Source organism: Synchiropus splendidus, chromosome 7 (genome assembly GCF_027744825.2).
Source record: "Synchiropus splendidus isolate RoL2022-P1 chromosome 7, RoL_Sspl_1.0, whole genome shotgun sequence".
In the NCBI taxonomy this organism is placed as follows: domain Eukaryota; kingdom Metazoa; phylum Chordata; class Actinopteri; order Syngnathiformes; family Callionymidae; genus Synchiropus; species Synchiropus splendidus.
Genome location: NC_071340.1, coordinates 4123011 through 4141173, shown reverse-complemented (window position 1 = coordinate 4141173; position 18163 = coordinate 4123011). Strand labels below are relative to the sequence as shown.

Sequence of the window (18163 nt, the reverse complement as noted above, 5' to 3'; positions counted from 1 at the left end):
CTTCAAGTGGCCAAAGTTTGTTTCCAATGCCGTTACTACCTGTATTAACTTACTGTATTAACCTCCTCTGTGGAAAGGCCAGTCAGTGGGCTGTTTCTTTATGGGAGTCAGACTCTCCCATTTTGAATAATTGCACAAATTTTTCAACAGATATGAGAAAGGTTTTTGACACTCCATTCACGGTCGGACCCAGGGCTTCCAAGCAACTCATTTCAACCTGCCACCTCCTCCATCAGGTCCGAGACCATCATCCTTGCCACCTGTGTGGTCCGTGCAGCGTGCTGGTACAGGCCGTCTTGGAGGACCAAAAGTTACACCCAGCTCCCAGTTTCGGTCCCCCAAACCGTCTCTTCATTCCGGAATCGGCCAGACCCCAGGCAACTGGGGTCAGGCAACTGACTGTGAAGCTGAATAAGTGATTGTATTCTGATCGAAGTTTATATTTGAAATACGATTTGGAGATTGTAAAAGCAGCCAATTTTCATAGACCCACGTCTCTCTCACTTTAGAATGTATGTCTATGTATCTAATAATAAAATTTTAAATTATTTTTATATTCAGTTTTCATTCTTGCGTCGTGATGATGTGTAATATTTAAATATTTGATGAAATATTCATTCAGTCATTTTGGTAAATGTTATATTATCTGATATGAAGAAAATTGCGAATGAAATCGAAAGCACTCGTGGCTCAGGTCTGCTTCATTGACCCCTGCTTAGAACAGCCTCGTCTGTGCCTGGAGGAAGACATGATGTGGGGCCATGCAGCAGCAGATGTACAGAAGCAGACATTGTTCCTGTCTGCAGCTCAGAACATGGCCATAATGAAATGGACATGGGTCAGCAAGAGAACAAGGCCTTAGAAACAACAGAGATGTGTGAAAACATGCTGGAAAACAATCTACTGAAAGTTAAACAAGGAGCAACAGGCCCTTTTTCTGAACTTCAAAACTTTAGGCTCAAGCCTAAGTTTGATGGATTTCTTGAGGTTTGAAGGAAGTCACGGAGGTGAGTATGCATATACTGGTCCTACTAGGGCATAGAAACGAGTTCACATTGGTGGGGACACATAAATTGGAAACCTGACAGATCGTACATCATTATATTTATAGAGATGTGTACTTTACACATCTCTATCTCACTTTGAATGACATTGCAAAACATTCACAAAATGCAATATGATCTTTCACTCTTTGTTTTTTCAAAGATTGTGCTGTGCGCACCTGTATAAATGCATATATGATATCTGCATGTATACATTTTATGATCTCCCAAGCCAACTATTTCAGTAGCACAAAGATAAATTTAGTGCGGGAGTTCTTAACCTTTTTGATCTTGGGGCCCACCTTTCCAGAACAAATGGGTCTGGTACCCATTCAAGTAATAGAACTGATGCATTACTTTTGACTTCATTTGTGTTCAATGACCATATTTAATCTACTTATACGTGAAAAAAGCAAAACCTTGACGAATGACAGGAAACCATGTGGTCATTACATAGATGTTTATTTATCATCAAAAAGTCATATTCATCAAAAAAAAAAAAAAGAAAAAAAGCACTTCATGTATTGAAACAAAATCTGTACCTTGAAAGGCAAGATGTGTATTCTCAGGTTGTCATGATATTTTGGCTCAACAAATCCAACCTGATCTGTCTTATTCTCCAGCTTCTGTCTCTAGATGAGATAATCAATCATTGTGTTTGGAGAAGACCTTCAGCTGTAACCTCAAGTGGAATTAACTTTTGTTCAGGTATTGTTTGCTTTGTTTCAATTTGGCCCCAGTTATTTTCACTTTTTTTTATTCTAGGTTAGACTTGATGACTGAAACAGAAGTTTTGTTCCAACTAATCCAAGTGTGTTTTCGTTCGCTTTTCATGCTTGTTTTTTTCTGACCAATGGTAAAATGTTTTATCCAAATATTGGGCTGCTTTTATTATTTTGAAAAATCTACTGAATCACTTTCTTTGTTTGCTTTTGTTTTTCTGACAAATAAATTATAAGCCAGGGGTGCCCAGCCATTTTCTACAGAGGATCTACCTTTGCTATTTCTATGCTGCCGATCGAGCAGTTTGCTTGGTCATCCACAGCGCTTCTCAGAGGTCTTTCAATGATGTATTTACAAGGCATAATAATGTTTTATAATATGAAGTGCCAATGAAGTGCCAATGAAGTGCCGTGCAGTATGAGAGAGAGATGAACTACAGCGCACTGGCCCACTCAGGGGTCGTCTAACTTAAGTCCATAAAATGAAGTCCTGCTCTCAGGAAGTAATCTTCACAGAATGAGCCTGTTCCTCAACGTGCGCTCGCGGATCAGGTCCTGCATGTGGAGCGAACTTTCCCGGACTCTCCTGTGATTGTGCTTGGTGACTTCAACAAGGCAAATCTGAGTGAGGAGCTTCCCAGGTACAGGCAGGTTGTAAAATGTCCCACCAGAGAGCAGAGTGTGCTGGATCACTGTTACTCATCGCTCCGCAACTCCTATACCGCCCTCCCTCGAGCTGCACTGGGTCTCTCTGACCACTTGATGGTTCATCTTGTTCCCACATACAAGCAGAAGCTGAAGCTGGCAAAGCCTGTTGTGAGGAGCATGAAGATCTGGACAAGTGAAGCTAAAGAGGAGCTGCAGTCTTGCATGGAGACCACAGACTGGGAGGTGTTCAGGGCTGCCACCAATAATCTGGATGAATATACAGACACCGTGACTTCATGGATCAGCTACTGTGAAGAGTGCATAGTTCCAACGCGCACCAAGGTGAGTTATGCAAATGACAAACCTTGGTTCACAACTAAACTCAACCAGATCAGACGGGAGAAGGAGGCAGCTCGCAAGAGTGGGGACAGGAACTGCTACAAAGAGATGAAGTATCGGTTTCAGAGGGAGCTGAAGAAAGCTAAGGCCGCATACTCTGACAAACTCACGCAGCAGTTCTCAGCCAATGACTCGGCTGCGGTGTGGAGAGGGCTCAAGGTGGTCACTAACTACAAGCCACGTGCCCCCCACAGTCTGAACAACCTCGCTCTTGCACAGGATCTTAACAACTTCTATTGTCGCTTTGAGCAGCCATTTTGCACCAACACCTCTGTGGTCTCTCCAGCCCCATGTTACACTTTAAAACAAAGGACTGTGCTGTCTCTTAGTGACACAACTAAGACCAATGATGTCACTGAGACAGCAAAGATCACAGTCACTTTTGATGAGCCACCCCCTCACCTCCCCCCTCTTCCTCTTGACATCATGGAGCAAGACGTGCGCACTCAGTTCAGGAGGCTGAACCTTCGGAAGGCGGCAGGTCCGGACAGAGTTTCCCCTGCCATCCTGAATCATTGTGCTGCTGAGCTGGCTCCAGTGTTCATGGACATCTTCAATGCTTCCTTGGTGTCCTGTCATGTTCCTGCCTGCTTTAAGTCCTCCACTATCATCCCTGTTCCCAAGAAGGCCAGGATCACAAGACTGAATGACTACAGACCGGTGGCACTGACGTCTGTGGTCATGAAGTCCTTTGAGCGCCTGGTTCTCTCTCACCTGAAATCTATCACTGCTTCTCACCTGGACTCATTGCAGTTTGCCTACAGAGCCAACAGATCTGTGGACGATGCAGTGAACCAGGCCCTTCATTTCGTTCTGGAGCATCTGGACTCCCCAGGAACCTATGCCAGGATCCTGTTTGTGGACTTCAGCTCTGCCTTTAATACAATTCTTCCAACTCTGCTTGAAGACAAGCTTCGCCAGCTGGACGTGCCTGACTCCCTCTGCAGATGGATTACAGACTTCCTGAGCAGCCGAAGTCAGCGTGTGCGGCTGGGGACGACTGTCTCCGACACTCTGACCCTCAACATTGGGTCTCCTCAGAGCTGTGTTCTCTCTCCATGGCTCTTCTCTCTGAACACTAACTGCTGCACCTCCAGCCACGAGTCCGTGAAGCTGATCAAGTTTGCGGACGACACCACCATCATTGGGCTCATCTCAGATGGAGATGAGTCGGCTTACAGGAGGGAGGTGGAGCGGCTGGTGTCCTGGTGCAGCAACAACAACCTGGAGCTCAACGCTCAGAAGACAGTGGAGATGATCATGGACTTCAGGAGAGTAACAGCTCCTCTGTCCCCTCTCATGTTGGCTGGTTTACCCATTCCTATTGTGGACTCCTTCTGCTTCCTGGGAACCACCATCACTGAGGACCTCAAATGGGAGTCAACCATCAGGTCCCTCATCAGGAAGGCCCAGCAGAGAATGTTCTTTCTGAGGCAGCTACGAAAACTACGACTGCCGACGAAGTTGCTGGTGGAGTTCTACACGGCCATCATCCAGTCCATCCTCACCTCCTCTATCACCGCCTGGTACAGCAGCGCCACCTCCAGGGACAAGAGCAGACTGCAGCGCATCGTACGTTCTGCTGAGAAGGTGATCGGTTGCAGCCTGCCACCTCTTCATGACCTGTATGCCTCTAGGACCCAGAGACGTGCAGGTCGGATCAGAGCCGACCCTTCTCACCCTGGACATAGACTGTTTGTTCCTCTTCCCTCTGGCAGGAGGCTACGGTCCATCCAGACCAGAACCTCCCGTCACAGGAACAGCTTCTTTCCCTCGGCCGTCAGACTGTTAAATTCATGTACAGCCTTGTTGTAATGTTATTCTATTTTTTTTTATTTTATTTGTTTTTTGTTGCACTTAATTCCAAGGCACTTTCCTAGTCAGTGGGCTCCCCACTGACCATGGCAATAAATCTGATTCTGATTCTGATTCTGATTCTGATTCTGATTCTGATTCTGAACAGAAACAGAAACCAGCAGGTTTTGTATTAAGATTATCATTGAATGCTTATAAAATTTTACAAAGCAGTCAGAGTGGTCCATTATTAAATCTATATTTCAACATGCATATGACATGTACACAGTGCGGTGCACCTTCCTCGGCTTTACACACAGACAATTAAACTTTTTAAATTTGCAGTCATTGCAATCATCCTAATAAGTAGCTGGCTCTTCAGTCTCCATCCCAGTAGTGCTTGAAGTTCAAGTGGAGACGATTTTTCAGACAGGAAATCAGTCTGAGAAAAGTGAAGTAGATACGGACTTCGTATTCCGTCTAAACCTAATTCACACTTGACTGTGAAAAAGAAATATGAACATGTCAGAACTTCCCACCATGCCCTCATCAACATTTCTGCTACGTGTAAAAGTTGACGCTGTTAAATCCTAACCACATGGAGACAGCTGTGAGTGAATATATTTGCGAATGCTGGGTCAGTGTTTCCATGTGTATGGCTGATTTACGCTATTGAAAACCTTAAAACACGATACTGAATATTTCAAGTGAATGTTTATTTTCCCTGGCCACTATTAAACAAGAGCTGAAACAATTGAAATTCCTACAGATTAAACTCCCCGGCAGGTATTGATGGAGCACGCAGCAGTGGATCACGGACCTTCAAAAAATATAAACATGATAATCAATATACTCATTGGTGGCGGTGGTGGGATATCCTAGCGTGGGTTATTTTGCTTGCTGAGCAGCTATTGGGCTCCTCTTGTCAGCAGACCCAATTCCGAAGTGGAGTGACCAGATGGCTGCACCCTATACAAACAATTACTTGGGTTAATTGTGAAAGTTTGGGTTTCGTGCTTGCTGGTACAGTGGTGTTACTACTTAGGGGACAGTTAGGGGATTTTGAGGATGTTGACATCAGTCCAGTTCTGACTTAGGTTAGATCTAGAGACAACCTACTTGGGAGGCGGTGGTGATGCCTTCCAGAGCGACTAAAGGGCTTTGGTCTATGTTTGGTTCCTTGCATCTGTCAGATGGGCTGCTACTGAGGTCCTGGGTGGAACCAGCAACAGGTGAGACACGCTGACAGGTGGACCGGTTCCTAAAACATTGAGGGAAATAATTTTTCGGTTTGAATATGGAGCAGTGGGATCCGGTCATTTTGGGGTGGGAAAGACACTTAGACGACTGAGAGAGGGGTTTTACTGGGGCCAGCACCAGCATGATGTGGAGGACTATTGTCGCCACTGTGATAGCTGCACAGCTAGAAAGGGGCCAACAGAGCGTTCTCATGTTAATTTTCAGCAGTTTCCCGTTGTCCAACGGAAGTGGTCGGAATTGATGTTCTAGGGCCATTTCCCTGCACAGAGAGTGGAAACCGTTCCTGACTGTGACGGACTACTTCACAAAGTGGACCGAAGCGTACTGTTTACCCAAACCAACACGAAATCTCCAGACCTGTAAGTCTTCAGCTGGAAACTGATGCTCTTGATCCCATGGCTTTTCCTTTCATTTTCGTTCAGCTTCCTCATCAGGTTTTCTGAACAGAATGTGGCTTCTACCCGGATCCAGAAATGTGTATGTTTTTATGACTGTGTGTCCTTTACTCGACTTAACTTGGACTGGTAAAGTTGAAAGGATCCCATCACTGCTCCCTGCCCCAGTGTGACCACTTGTTTTCAGAGAGACCACTGCACTGCTCACTGATGGTTCATTGGGCTGTTTTGTGATTATGTTGCTTGTTTGCACCTTTGGATTTGGATATGGCGAATGATGGGATGCGCTTGGCCGCACACATTACAAGTCAAGCGCTTATCGTCCTTGCTTTTATGCCCAATGCAAAGGCACTCAAAACACTCATTTTTATACTTCAAAAAGTTGATCTTGTCTTCTGCTTTTTCTTTTCTAAATGTGAACGATGCTGCGGTGAATGACAAAACAGCATACACAAATACTGGTGTTTTGGCAGGTTCATTAATTTGCTGTTGGACTTTGTGCTCATGTGCAGGAACTTCAACATTTGTTATTATGGTAGCCTGGTTTGTGGTTTTGTCCAACTGACCCGTACATCACAACCTGACTTCTTGTCATGAGTTGAGTGTTTTGAATGTCTCCAAAGGCTGGGTCAGAAACTATCTTCACTTGATGTGCAATGTCGCTGAACCATGCTCGGATTTATTGACATAAATTCGAGCATGGTATCACAAGCAGATACTCTCCACCTTTCTTTTAATTTGTATGGAAGCTTCAAAATCACCACTCATGTTGGCTGGCATGTCCAGTTCTGTCATGCATTGCACATTCTCTATTGGATTACAAATTCACGGAAAAAAAAAAAAAAAGTCCACCTCCTTTGGTTTTTCCATGTACGCTGCAGTGATATTGTGTTCGTTTCCAAAATGTTTTTCCAAAAAAATCCCTTGCCAAAGTGTATCCTCGGTCTGGAGCCATGTGCTGTCTTGTGTGCACCATCTCCTTTGGTAGTGATGGGTAAATTAGGCATCATAAAGCGTTTCGACACAATGACACACTGTGATGATACTGTGTCACTGAATACTGACACCTGCTGGACATTAAAAATCCCGGCAGGCAACCGAATTTACAGACCGAATTGCGTGAATGGCTTTTTTTTGCGGAGTTGACACAGTTACGTGATTGTCTTAAAGTGGTGCGCACCAACGCATTGCTCCGACCCATCCCTATCTTTTGGCCATCCTTTTGCGTATTTCCCCAGAAAATACAAACAGTCCCTTTTACTGCTGGCATTGCTCTCTACACAGTATTCAATTTAAATCTCTCTCAGTTCATTAGTGGATAAGCAGTGTTGATATTTCATTTTGTGCTTGTAGTAAGTTGCAGATTCTCTGAAGAGGTTGATATGACTGAATGCCATTTAGGTTTGTTTGTTGCACACAAGAGTCGAAAAAAGGTCCAGTTGACCAGTGTCCATGTCCATGGTTTGTATTCTCATTTGATTGTATTCCATCAGAGGGCACAGTTGGGAGGTCTTGGTGAGAGGCTAATTTAGCAGGAGAAGTGGCCATCTTAAGGTACACCGGCAGCTACTTCCGTGAGCGACACGACTGATTTACATACAGGGTCAATGGAGTTGGGGCGATTGACAACAATCAGCAGCTACCAACGTGGCCGCCACGCTACTGGAGTGTGCGACGCTGAGCAATTTGCGCTTCATGCGGCGATTCCGGCTACTTGAGATGACACAACTGGGCTACGACGACAGTTGCAGTAGTTGCTTTTTTTTATTTCTACCAGGACATAAATAGGAAGAATCTTGTCCAGAGGGAAAGTTCTCTCCTTTTTTCTCAGCTGCTCTGCTTGTTCCTCCAGAGCATGTTTCTCCTCCAAGGCTGTAGCCCAAGCTTCTAATGCGGCTCTCTCTGCCTCAGTTTGAATGTGTGCTGACGAAGAAGAGGATTTGCTTGATTGTGAGCTTGTGTGACTTATCTGACATGAGGTTTTACCTGACATATTTGTTTCACTGTTAGAAATGCTCTCACTCTGTCTTACCTCATATTCATCACCATCATCGTAGTAGTCAACAGCAGTCAATTTTATAATATCTGATTTGACAACCAAGATTTCACACAAGCATTAAAATTGTTTACTGTCATGAAATATGCCAGGCGGTAGATTACTTTCAGGACTTTTATTAATAACTCGAGCACACACCTAGCAACTTCATGTGCATTCATGTAACTTCCAGTATGCCTTGCAGGACGTAACGGAATGACATCACACGTGCATATGATAAACATAACATCACGTCACATCTCCCCCCTTAAGTAAATCGTTTGAAAACCAATCCCATGTCTATGACTAATCTTGACAACCAAATTGCTCTCACATAAACTGCAATAATGCGAACAGGAATAGCTGGAACATCGTCTTTGTCACTATTGTTCTTGTTTCTTACAGTAACCAAATAACAAACTTATTCATGAACTGTTTTCGTCATTCTCTTCTTGAGTATCTGTCAAGTATACACAGATAAAAGTCAACAAACAAAATTTCAGCATTTTTCACAGGTCTACTTAGACACATAATCCTTAAACCAGTGTGGAGTTTTAACCGCTCTCCCAGATGATCTTTTGGGAGTGGTAGGTGCTAGGCTTTGGGACTCGGCAGGACTGGGAGTGACCTGTACTTGTGCAGAAATAGAAGGGGAACCTGGGTCGCAGTTACTGGTGTGACTCTGGTCACTAGTCTGTGACGCGGTGATCTGATCTGGTGTCCCCGGCACTTCCTGGATGTGTCTCCGGTTCCGACGGGTGAGTGTCTCTTGGTCTGTTAGGACGTAGTAGGACCTGGGCTCGGGTGCCTGCGCGATGACTTTTGCAGGAGTCTTCCAACCCTTCTCTCCATCCAACTTGATGGTGACGTGTTGTCCCGACTGCAGTGCAGGTAAAGGTTGTGCTGAGTGCCGTCTGTTGTAAAAGAAGCGATAGGCACTTTTGGCTTGTTGGTCTTTGCTCTTCACTGCATCATTGTCAACTGGACTAGGAGCCAGCTGTGCAGGTAGGACAGGAACCCTCGTCCTGATCTTTCGTCCAATGGCAAGTTGTGGTGGACTCTAGTGGAATGCCCCACCTGACAAACATGCTTTTCAGGCGAACAATCACCTACTGACTGGTGACAGTAGTCAGCTCTGCCATCTCAATATCACGAGAGTAATAGTCAACAACAATGAGATACTGTTTACCTTCTTGTTCACAGAGGTCTGCGGCTATTCTTTGCCACGGACCATCAGGCAGAGGCGTGGTCATCAGCGGCTCACGCCTCTGCGTAGGCTTGTTCTTCAGGCAGAATCTACATGTTCTCACCTTTTCAGTGATGGCACATCCAATGCCACCACACTGACGCACTGGCCCTCCTGCGACACTTTGTGAGCCCCTGATGGCCCTCGTGGAGATGGCACAGCACATCTATTTGCATTGAGCGAGGAATGACAATTCTGTTGTCATACAGGAGAAGTCCTTCAGCTTCTGCCAAGTGTGCTTTAGCAGCATGGAACCCGTGTAGAGAGTATGAGATGCTTGCTATCTTATTTGGCCTGCCAACTCTGGTGTAGCGCATGACGGTTTGGAGATCAGTGTCCTGGCTAGTAGCCGCCCTTATCATATCCAGTCTGTCGTCTGTTATGGGTCTTGTTCCGATCACAGCGTGTACATAGGCCTTCACCTTGTGTTCTGTATCGGATGTCTCACTGTCTGGCAGAGGATTGCGTGACAATGTGTCTGCCACAACAAGTGGCTTTCCTGGGACGTGCACTGCCTCTGCGTTGAATCTCATGAGACGCATCAGTAGTTGCTGACATCTCACCAGTGCCTTGTCGAGGTCGTACGAGTTTATGAGAGGGAACAGCAGCTTGTGATCAGTTTGACAGAATTTCTCCATGCCCTGTAGGTACCTGGTAAACCGCTGGCATGCCCATACGCTGGCGAGACACTCTTTCACAATCTGAGAATACCGCCGCTCTGTGTCCGACAGCGTTCGGGAACAGTATGCCACTGGTCAGAGTCTGTTCCCATGTTCCTGCAACAATACAGCCCCCAAACCGAAGCTGCTGGCATCGGCACTGACTACAGTTGGTCTGGATGCGTCGTAGTACGCCAGCACCGGTGCTGAGGTGAGCATTTGCTTTACCTTCATGAACGCTTGCTCTTGGGCCTCACCCCAGACCCACGCTGTGTCCTTTTTCAGCAGGCTGTTGATGGGGTGCATAACGGATGACAGATCAGGGAGGAATTTCCCCAAATAGTTAATCATTCCGATGATCTGGTGTAACTCTGTCATGTTGGTCGGACTCTGTAGCTCAGTTATTGCTCTGACTTTGCTTCTGTCTGGTCTGATGCCGTCTTTCCCAATCACATGGCCAAAGTACTGGATCTGAGATTTTACGATGAACAGATACGATCCCGTATCTGTTCATCTTTCGTAGCACCGTAATCACAGTACTCCGCCAGTTCATACAAATGTCTCACGAACGCCTCGACACTCTCCCCTTGGCATTGCGAGCGTCTGTGGAAGCATGCACGCTTGTGGATTATGTTTCGCTTGGGAATAGAGTGTTCATTAAACTTCGCCATGGTTTCCCCATATTAATCCTCCACATCGGGATGGTGAATGTGCTGAAGATGGGCTCAGCTTCCTTACCCATGGCGTATAGCAGTGTGTTCACTTGAATTTCTCCGTCCTCCTTGTCAAGCTTCGTAGCAATCCGGTAGCGAGAGAAGCGCTGTCTCCATACCTTCCATGTCGACGGTTGGGTGAAGTCAAACGACTCCGGCGCATGAAACTTGGCCATCTTGTTGCTTCAGTCTGCTTTTCTTCTCCTCGCGGTCAATCGCTCAGTCACTGGGCCACTTTTGACGCCATGTCATGAAATATGCCAGGCGGTAGATTACTTTCAGGACTTTTATTAATAACTCGAGCACACACCTAGCAACTTCATGTGCATTCATGTAACTTCCAGCATGCCTTGCAGGACGTAACGGAATGACATCACTCGTGCATATGATAAACATAACATCACATCACATCACATTTACACTCAACAGTTTTGCTTTGAAGCATATTTCATGTTTCTCCCTTTCTGCAGGAGGTAACAGTTGTAACAAAGATTTGTGTATTTTTTGTGCTTCTAAAGCTTGTACGAGTAACATGCAACTTAGGATCTGCTTGTCCACCCGTATTTATGACCACAGCCAGCAGATGCTTATTTTTTATTTTCATTTTTTTTGTTCAATGTCTGGCACGGCAGCATGTAGCAGCCTGGCCAGTTACAGCAGCACAGTATCCTAGCATCTCACAACGGCTATTTTGAATGGCAATTCGACTTATGTCCAATCTGACGTATGACCAGTTGGTCGGAACCGATCCTGGTCATAAGTCGGATGTTACAGGAGCAGTCTCTGGGAGAGACTGCTACTGAGACATCATCAGAGCCAGAGGACGTCAGACCAGATATACAGATGCAACATTCATCAGTGCCTAAGCTAAGATCTTCACGTCGTATCAAAGCACCGGATAGACTTAATCTTAAAAAAAAAAACAATCTACAAATATTGAGCACTTACGTTCTGAGTGATGAAATTGTTCAGGGTCAAAATTGTATGTGCCACAATGTACGTCTCAAACGGAGGGGATGCTGCGATATTGTGTATTTCCATACGACCACCAGGTGGAGGTACGGTATAGGTTCTGTTTTATATTCACACCAGAAGAAGTTGACGTTGTTTATGGATGCATGCCTCGTTATTCTGATTTAAATCTTCGGACATTAAAGTTTCGAAAGGAACCTAAGTTTCTTTATTGAATCAAGGAACAACGCTGTAACTAGTTTGTGATTTAAAACAGCAGGATATTTATTTCATGTCTAACTTCAAACTTTTATGAGTAGTTGTTTATTGAATTTATTGATTCTTCTTTTCTAACTTCACTGAAGTTATGAGAGATTTTATAGCATTGTTATATTCTCCTTATCTGTCACAGTTGCCACTTCGCGGCGCTACAGTTGGAGAAAGCTATTGTGTGCCACGAAGAAGCACCGTACATTGCCGCGGTCGTTTCAATCGATTTATACGATTCGTGCTCACGCAAGCAACCATTCGTTGGGTAAGTAATCATGTTACGGAAACATGACGCTATGCTTTGAGTTTACGGGCGCTTGAATTATAGTGATACGGAAGTTTCCGAGCACCACTTGAACGTCACACAATGTTGTCAACTCCCTGTGAAGTCTGCTTCCTGGTGTCGGGCAGAAAGAAAGACCTGGTCCGATGTAAGTGGACCAAAAATTGAGTCCAGGGAGACAAGTTTGAACGAGATCCTCTGTTCTGCATGAATAAGGTGAGAATACTTCCACATACCGGTTGTAGGTGCGATTTATCGAAATCACTCTCTCGATGTGATAGTATTTAGGATGCGACGAAATGAAAGACCATCATTTCATTTTATGTTCTGTTTGCTCTCATTCGCTCTTTTCATCGAATTGTTGACGCGCTCTTTTATTGAACATTTTAGCATTCCTCGTTTGTAATCTAAAACTTCAGTCCCTGGAGGCATCTAAGAATGAGATCCTCTGTAATAAATCTCACTTTATTGTGGCAGAACACGAGATTCATCATCCCTCGATTAAAATGCGCATGATTACGATTTAATCCCCCTGCGTGTTTGCAAGGTAAGAAACAACAAAACACACACAACAAGTTTCACCCGCTGTTCCTGCTCCTGCTGTTATTCGCCACTTTAGGTAGAGCATATGTATGGTTTGGTGATATGGTGTTCTCTTAAATATGTGCAATACAGTGCAGTGTGTTTTTCCTTTTGTTATAGTGTTTTTATTCTTCTCAACTCGTGCTTTATTCATACATAATGTATTTTACTTTCTTGCAGCCTACGTTTTGCTCTCACTGGCTTCAGGTTTTAATGCTCCTTTAGTGGTTGAATAGCTTACTGTGTGGTCTGATGAACTGTCCCCAGCCGTTAGCCCTTTTATAGCTGGGTTTGCTTTACAGCCCCTGTTATAAAATAAGCAGAAGATGAATGAATACATTGTTTGGGGGACTTCCTTGTGTGCTGTGTGCTGCTGGTGAGATAAAGACTTTCAGTATGACAGGCTTGTTGTTTCTGATTTCACGACATTCTGACATTCTGATTTTACAACACGGAAGTATTTGCTCCTAGCTAGAGAAATTTCTCATCTTATTTCCTCAACTCTATGAGCCATGTTTAACTGACTTGACTCTGTGTGGACCAATATCGTAAAATGTTGTTTGGAATTATTGTTATGGAATATGTATGATATGATATGTATATATGATGTGTGTTCAAATGGGACGATAAACTCAAAGAAATTATGATAAAGAAGTGCATGAATTTGCTCTCAGGGACTATGAAATGAATTTAGTTAAACAATACTTGAAAATGAATTAATGAATGTAGTTATTTCAACATACCCAAATAAAATCACTCCTGGATTACCAGAGTTCTAGTGTCTGAGGACCTTGTTCATTTGGAAGGGAAGGATGGAGATGGATAAATGGATCAGTGCAGTATCGTCATTCATGAGGTCTGTAGTGAATAAAGAAGCAGGAACTAGAACATACAGCGGTTTTCTCTGCAGGCTCTCTGGACTCTGTCTTAGAGAAGCTCTGTTATCCTGGAAACACTCACAGTGGGACTGCAACAAATGTCAGTTGGTGGATGAAGTTATGGGAAGGATCATAGTATGGGCAGATCTCTGTTGGGACTGCCCCTGGTTTGCATTTTCACATTTATTTCATTTCACTATAGCACTCCTGCTCTTTTGCCTGATTTAATTTGAATGATTCAAAATGACTGAACCGCCTGACTCTTTCACTATCTATGGATGTTTTTGTTTTTCAGAAATCATCGTCATTGAGCAGAGAATGTCAACTACTGGCATGTCAGATGAAGAGAGCTTAAAGCTCTCAACAAAAATAATCAAAGTGGTGTTTGTCACTTTGTTGCTGGACCTGCTGGGCTTCACTCTCATTCTTCCACTGCTGCCTTCAATTTTGGATCACTATGCTCAAAATGAGGTCAGAGCTGCTTTTTGATCACAGGAAATAAATCAATTGTGTATGTTTCTTTTAGCTTTTTGGATTTGGTCTGTTGTAAAACGTAATCTGTGGGTGCGCCTCATGCCCCAAAGCGCTGGGCTAGGCTCCAGCTTCAGGTGCTCTATCAATGCGTACAACACTTTAGACACACGTATTAAAACATCTACTAGTGCGTGAAATATCCATTCTTTATTAAGAATAAAATGAGGAATAAGGAAATGTTTGACTTTACATGTAGTGAATGCTTTAGAATTGTATTAACCCAAAGCTAATTAGATAAAATTGCCATCTCAAAACAGTGAATATTTTATGTTGCATTCTTCAGAACAAAGACCTCTTTGTGAATCAGTGACCACAATACAGTGTGACTCAAGTGTTTGCAGACTCATGCTGAGCCAGTGGTTCTCTTATTAAAAATCTGACGATTACTCCACTGCAGGACGGAATCTATCGGTCCATGCAGAACATTGTGGACTTGTTCAGAGAAGCTGTGGGAATTCCACTGGCCAAGAAGTACAACAGTGTTTTGTTTGGAGGTACATGGAATGAGAGTTTCTGTAACCCGAGAATCGGAATACAGAGTGAATCTCATTTTGTCGACTTGAGTCATTTGTTTTCTAAAGTCTCGATTTAAGAATCTACAGGACTGCTGCACAACTAACATTCCTAGCTGCTACTGTTGCAATGACAAGCATCACTACTACCACGGCAGCAGTCACCTCCACCGCTACTAACTTAATTATTGCTACTTATGCTGGTTGTCCTGCTGCTACTGCTGCTTCTGTAATTATTCCCCAGACTTAACTGGTCACAGAAGTACCAAAAATACTAGTAATGTGCCACCACCACTACTACTAATTTTACCACCACTACTACTACTACAACTGCTGCTGCTGCTGCTGCTGCTAGTACTGTTTCAGTCTGCGTCATTTCTCACTCTCTACCAGTTTGGACAGTATGAGACGTTTTCCTCCTTCACTGTTTTATTGCTTCTTACAACAGGCACAGTACTTACACTGTTCAAACAATTCCAATTACCACTTCTACTCCTAACGACCACTTCTACCACTAATACTGCTATATGTACTACTGACACCACCATTTTCCCTTTGATTCCAGGGCTGATTGGATCACTGTTCTCTTTGCTGCAGTTCGTCTCATCCCCTTTGGCTGGAACTTTGTCAGATCGCTACGGCAGAAGACCCCTGCTTATCTTGGCCACAGTCAGTTCTACTCAAGTACCTGATGGATTGGTGGTGGAGAGTGGATTATAACTGAAAAAATGTGTTGTAGTTGGGCCTGATGACCTCCTATGCTGTCTGGGCTGTTGCACAAAGCTTCAGCATGTTTCTCGTGTTCCGTGTCATTGGGGGAATTTCCAAAAGCAACGTCAGCCTGTGCACCGCTGTGATGGCCGACCTGCCTTGCCCAAAAGCGCGGAATAGAGGAATGGTAAAAATGTGAAATCATTTTATGGTGAATAGGGATCAGTCAGCTCAGCATGAGCCGACCTTTCTGTGTCTGTGCTGTATCATGCAACATCTGAAGTCACAAGCTCCTCGGTGTGACCAGGCTATGATCGGCGTGGCGTTCTCTCTGGGCTTCACTGTTGGACCTTTGATGGGAGCCTACTTCACTCTCAACAACAGAATTACAGAGAATGTCTACCATACTCCTGCTGTGCTCGCTCTGGCATTCAGTGCTGCTGATCTCGTATTCATATGTCTCTTGCTTCCGGAGACGCTGAAAAAAGACGTCAAGGTCCGTCAAGAAAGAAGTGGGATTTTGTTTTCCGTAATGCAGTGTGTTAACAATATCTAAATTATTTTAGACGCCTTGCTCGGGGTTTAGAGATGTCCGGGACCTCCTGAGTCCATTATCTTTATTCCGTTTTTCAGCTGTCACCAGGAGCACTGAGCCTCCCACTAAAGAGCGTGAGTACTTCCCTTGACACCGAGTCAGAACCAAGCAAGCCTTTGACTTAATGCCTGTTTGCAGGAATGAGGAGGCTTCAGGTGCTGGGTCTGGTTTACTTCTGCTATCTCTTCCTGTTCTCCGGTCTTGAGTTCTCTCTGAGTTTTCTAACTCACCAGCGGTTCCACTTCACCAGGTGAGGTCCACCACATCACTCTCACGCACGTCTCCTGTGTTCATAAGATGTCTTGTTTGTGACAGCATGCAGCAGGGAAAGATGTTCTTCTTCATTGGGATCCTCATGGCGCTGATCCAGGGAGGCTACGCCCGGAGAATGAAGCCAGGGCAGCACATCCAAGCAGTTAGCATGGTAGGTGGCAATCCGTTCTTTGTGAAATGCTGCTCAAGTTGACATGATATTTGTTGTACCAGGAGTCACTGAATTGTGCAGCTCAGTTACTGTTGTTTCAAGGTTATTGACGTCAATTTTTCTCATTATTCTGAAACTTGACTTTCAGGCAATCACAATATTGATTCCAGCCTTTATTCTCATCGGACTGTCTTGGAATCTGACAATGCTGTACGCTGGTCTGGCTCTTTATTCTTTTGGTGAGTCATTATCAATTTCATTTTATCTCACCAAGAATCTTTCAACTCAAGTATCTCATCATGTGACATGTTAACATCCTGACTTCATTACTCTACCTAAGTGGCTATGTTTTTTTCTGTCTATAGTAATATAAGCATTTTGATTTTATATGTTTTTTCACCTTGAAACAGCGGCTGCAGTTGTTGTCCCGTGTCTTTCCACTCTTGTCGCTGAACATGGTGAGCCATATAAAGCTGTTAAGTTTTAAATAGGAAGAATTATGGATGTTTTTCATCGTTTCAATATTTCTAATGAATCTTGTGACAGGTTCAGTCAATCAGAAGGGAACCGTAATGGGGATTTTGCGCAGTTTGGGGTCTCTGGCAAGAGCAATGGGGCCAATTGTGTCTTCCTCTGGTAAGTGAAATTAAATCTAATTTTGTGATCATTTACATTTAAACATGGCAATAGACTGATTTTCTGCTGTGATATGGAAGAAAGTGCTTTTCCAACTCTTCTCATTGTGTTTTCTCCAGTGTATTGGATCGCAGGAGCACAAACCTGTTTTCTTCTGACAGCTGCGTCTTTTGTCGTTCCTCTGGTTTTACTTAAGAGCATTGGACGAGCTGAGGAGGGACATGAAGACTAAAGACTTGAAGCTTTTCAATTTCCAAACACTCAAAGAGAAAAACATTCTATTGTGCTGATGTCTACTTGTACTGAAAAAGAAAGCAGCTACTTTTGTGTTAACATCAATGAAAAAAAGCAGTCATTTGTATGGTAACAGACACACCAGCACGTTTGTATTTCTATATTTGTGGGGACTGCTCATTGACATAATGCTTTCCCCAGTCTTGCACCCTCACCCTCAACTCAACTTATCGTCCTCAATATTATTCATACCCTTGCTAACTTTTGTGATTTTATTTATTTTTATTTTGTGAAAATGAATTTTTTTTTTTTTTTTTCAAATTTGTGTCAGTTATATGTGGCCAACAATTGAAAGAATGACAAAATTAAAAATCTCTATATATATTTCTGGGGTATTTTATTAATGGAGTCCCAAAAATTCTTTATTCTTTATGACCGCTTCTAGACGATTCCTGTACGTGTCCACAAGCTTCCTGCATGTCTCCTGTGGGATGTTGGACCACTCCTCCTTGGCGAATGGCTCAATCTGGGTCAGGTTTGTTGGTCTCCTCGCCATGAGGCCATTACTGGTCTTCAAGTGATGCCACAAGTTCTCAATGGGATTGAGGTCAGGACTTTGACTTGGCCATGCCAGGACAT

The 18163-nt window shown here is 44.0% G+C and overlaps 1 protein-coding gene across 7 annotated transcripts; it reads left to right on the top strand.

The window, feature by feature from the left end:
- Nucleotides 1-12159: 12159 nt before the first annotated feature.
- Nucleotides 12160-17623, top strand: mfsd10 (major facilitator superfamily domain containing 10). Of its 7 annotated transcripts, XM_053871827.1 has the most exons (14): nt 12408-12634; nt 12896-12965; nt 14174-14349; nt 14810-14906; nt 15490-15593; nt 15664-15822; nt 15943-16131; nt 16202-16304; nt 16369-16480; nt 16546-16654; nt 16803-16893; nt 17065-17112; nt 17201-17290; nt 17410-17623. In XM_053871827.1, exons 3-14 carry the CDS (start codon nt 14197-14199, stop codon nt 17520-17522), a joined length of 1368 nt encoding a protein of 455 aa, XP_053727802.1. In that variant the 5' UTR covers nt 12408-12634; nt 12896-12965; nt 14174-14196; the 3' UTR covers nt 17523-17623. The 7 variants fall into 7 exon arrangements, with proteins under 7 accessions (XP_053727804.1, XP_053727800.1, XP_053727802.1 ...); XM_053871829.1 differs by lacking the exons at nt 12408-12634; nt 12896-12965 and adding an exon at nt 12160-12400; XM_053871825.1 differs by adding an exon at nt 12161-12400 and having other exon boundaries at nt 12464-14349.
- Nucleotides 17624-18163: the final 540 nt, after the last annotated feature.

Excerpts from the sequence above, each read along its gene's own strand:
- mfsd10 (XM_053871825.1), top strand. The coding sequence starts at position 14,122 with ATGACTGAACCGCCTGACTCTTTCACTATCTATGGATGTTTTTGTTTT. Across the intron at positions 14,350-14,809 it reads ATCACTATGCTCAAAATGAG|GACGGAATCTATCGGTCCAT; the intron begins GTCAGAGCTGCT and ends ACTCCACTGCAG. Across the intron at positions 17,113-17,200 it reads CACTCTTGTCGCTGAACATG|GTTCAGTCAATCAGAAGGGA; the intron begins GTGAGCCATATA and ends ATCTTGTGACAG.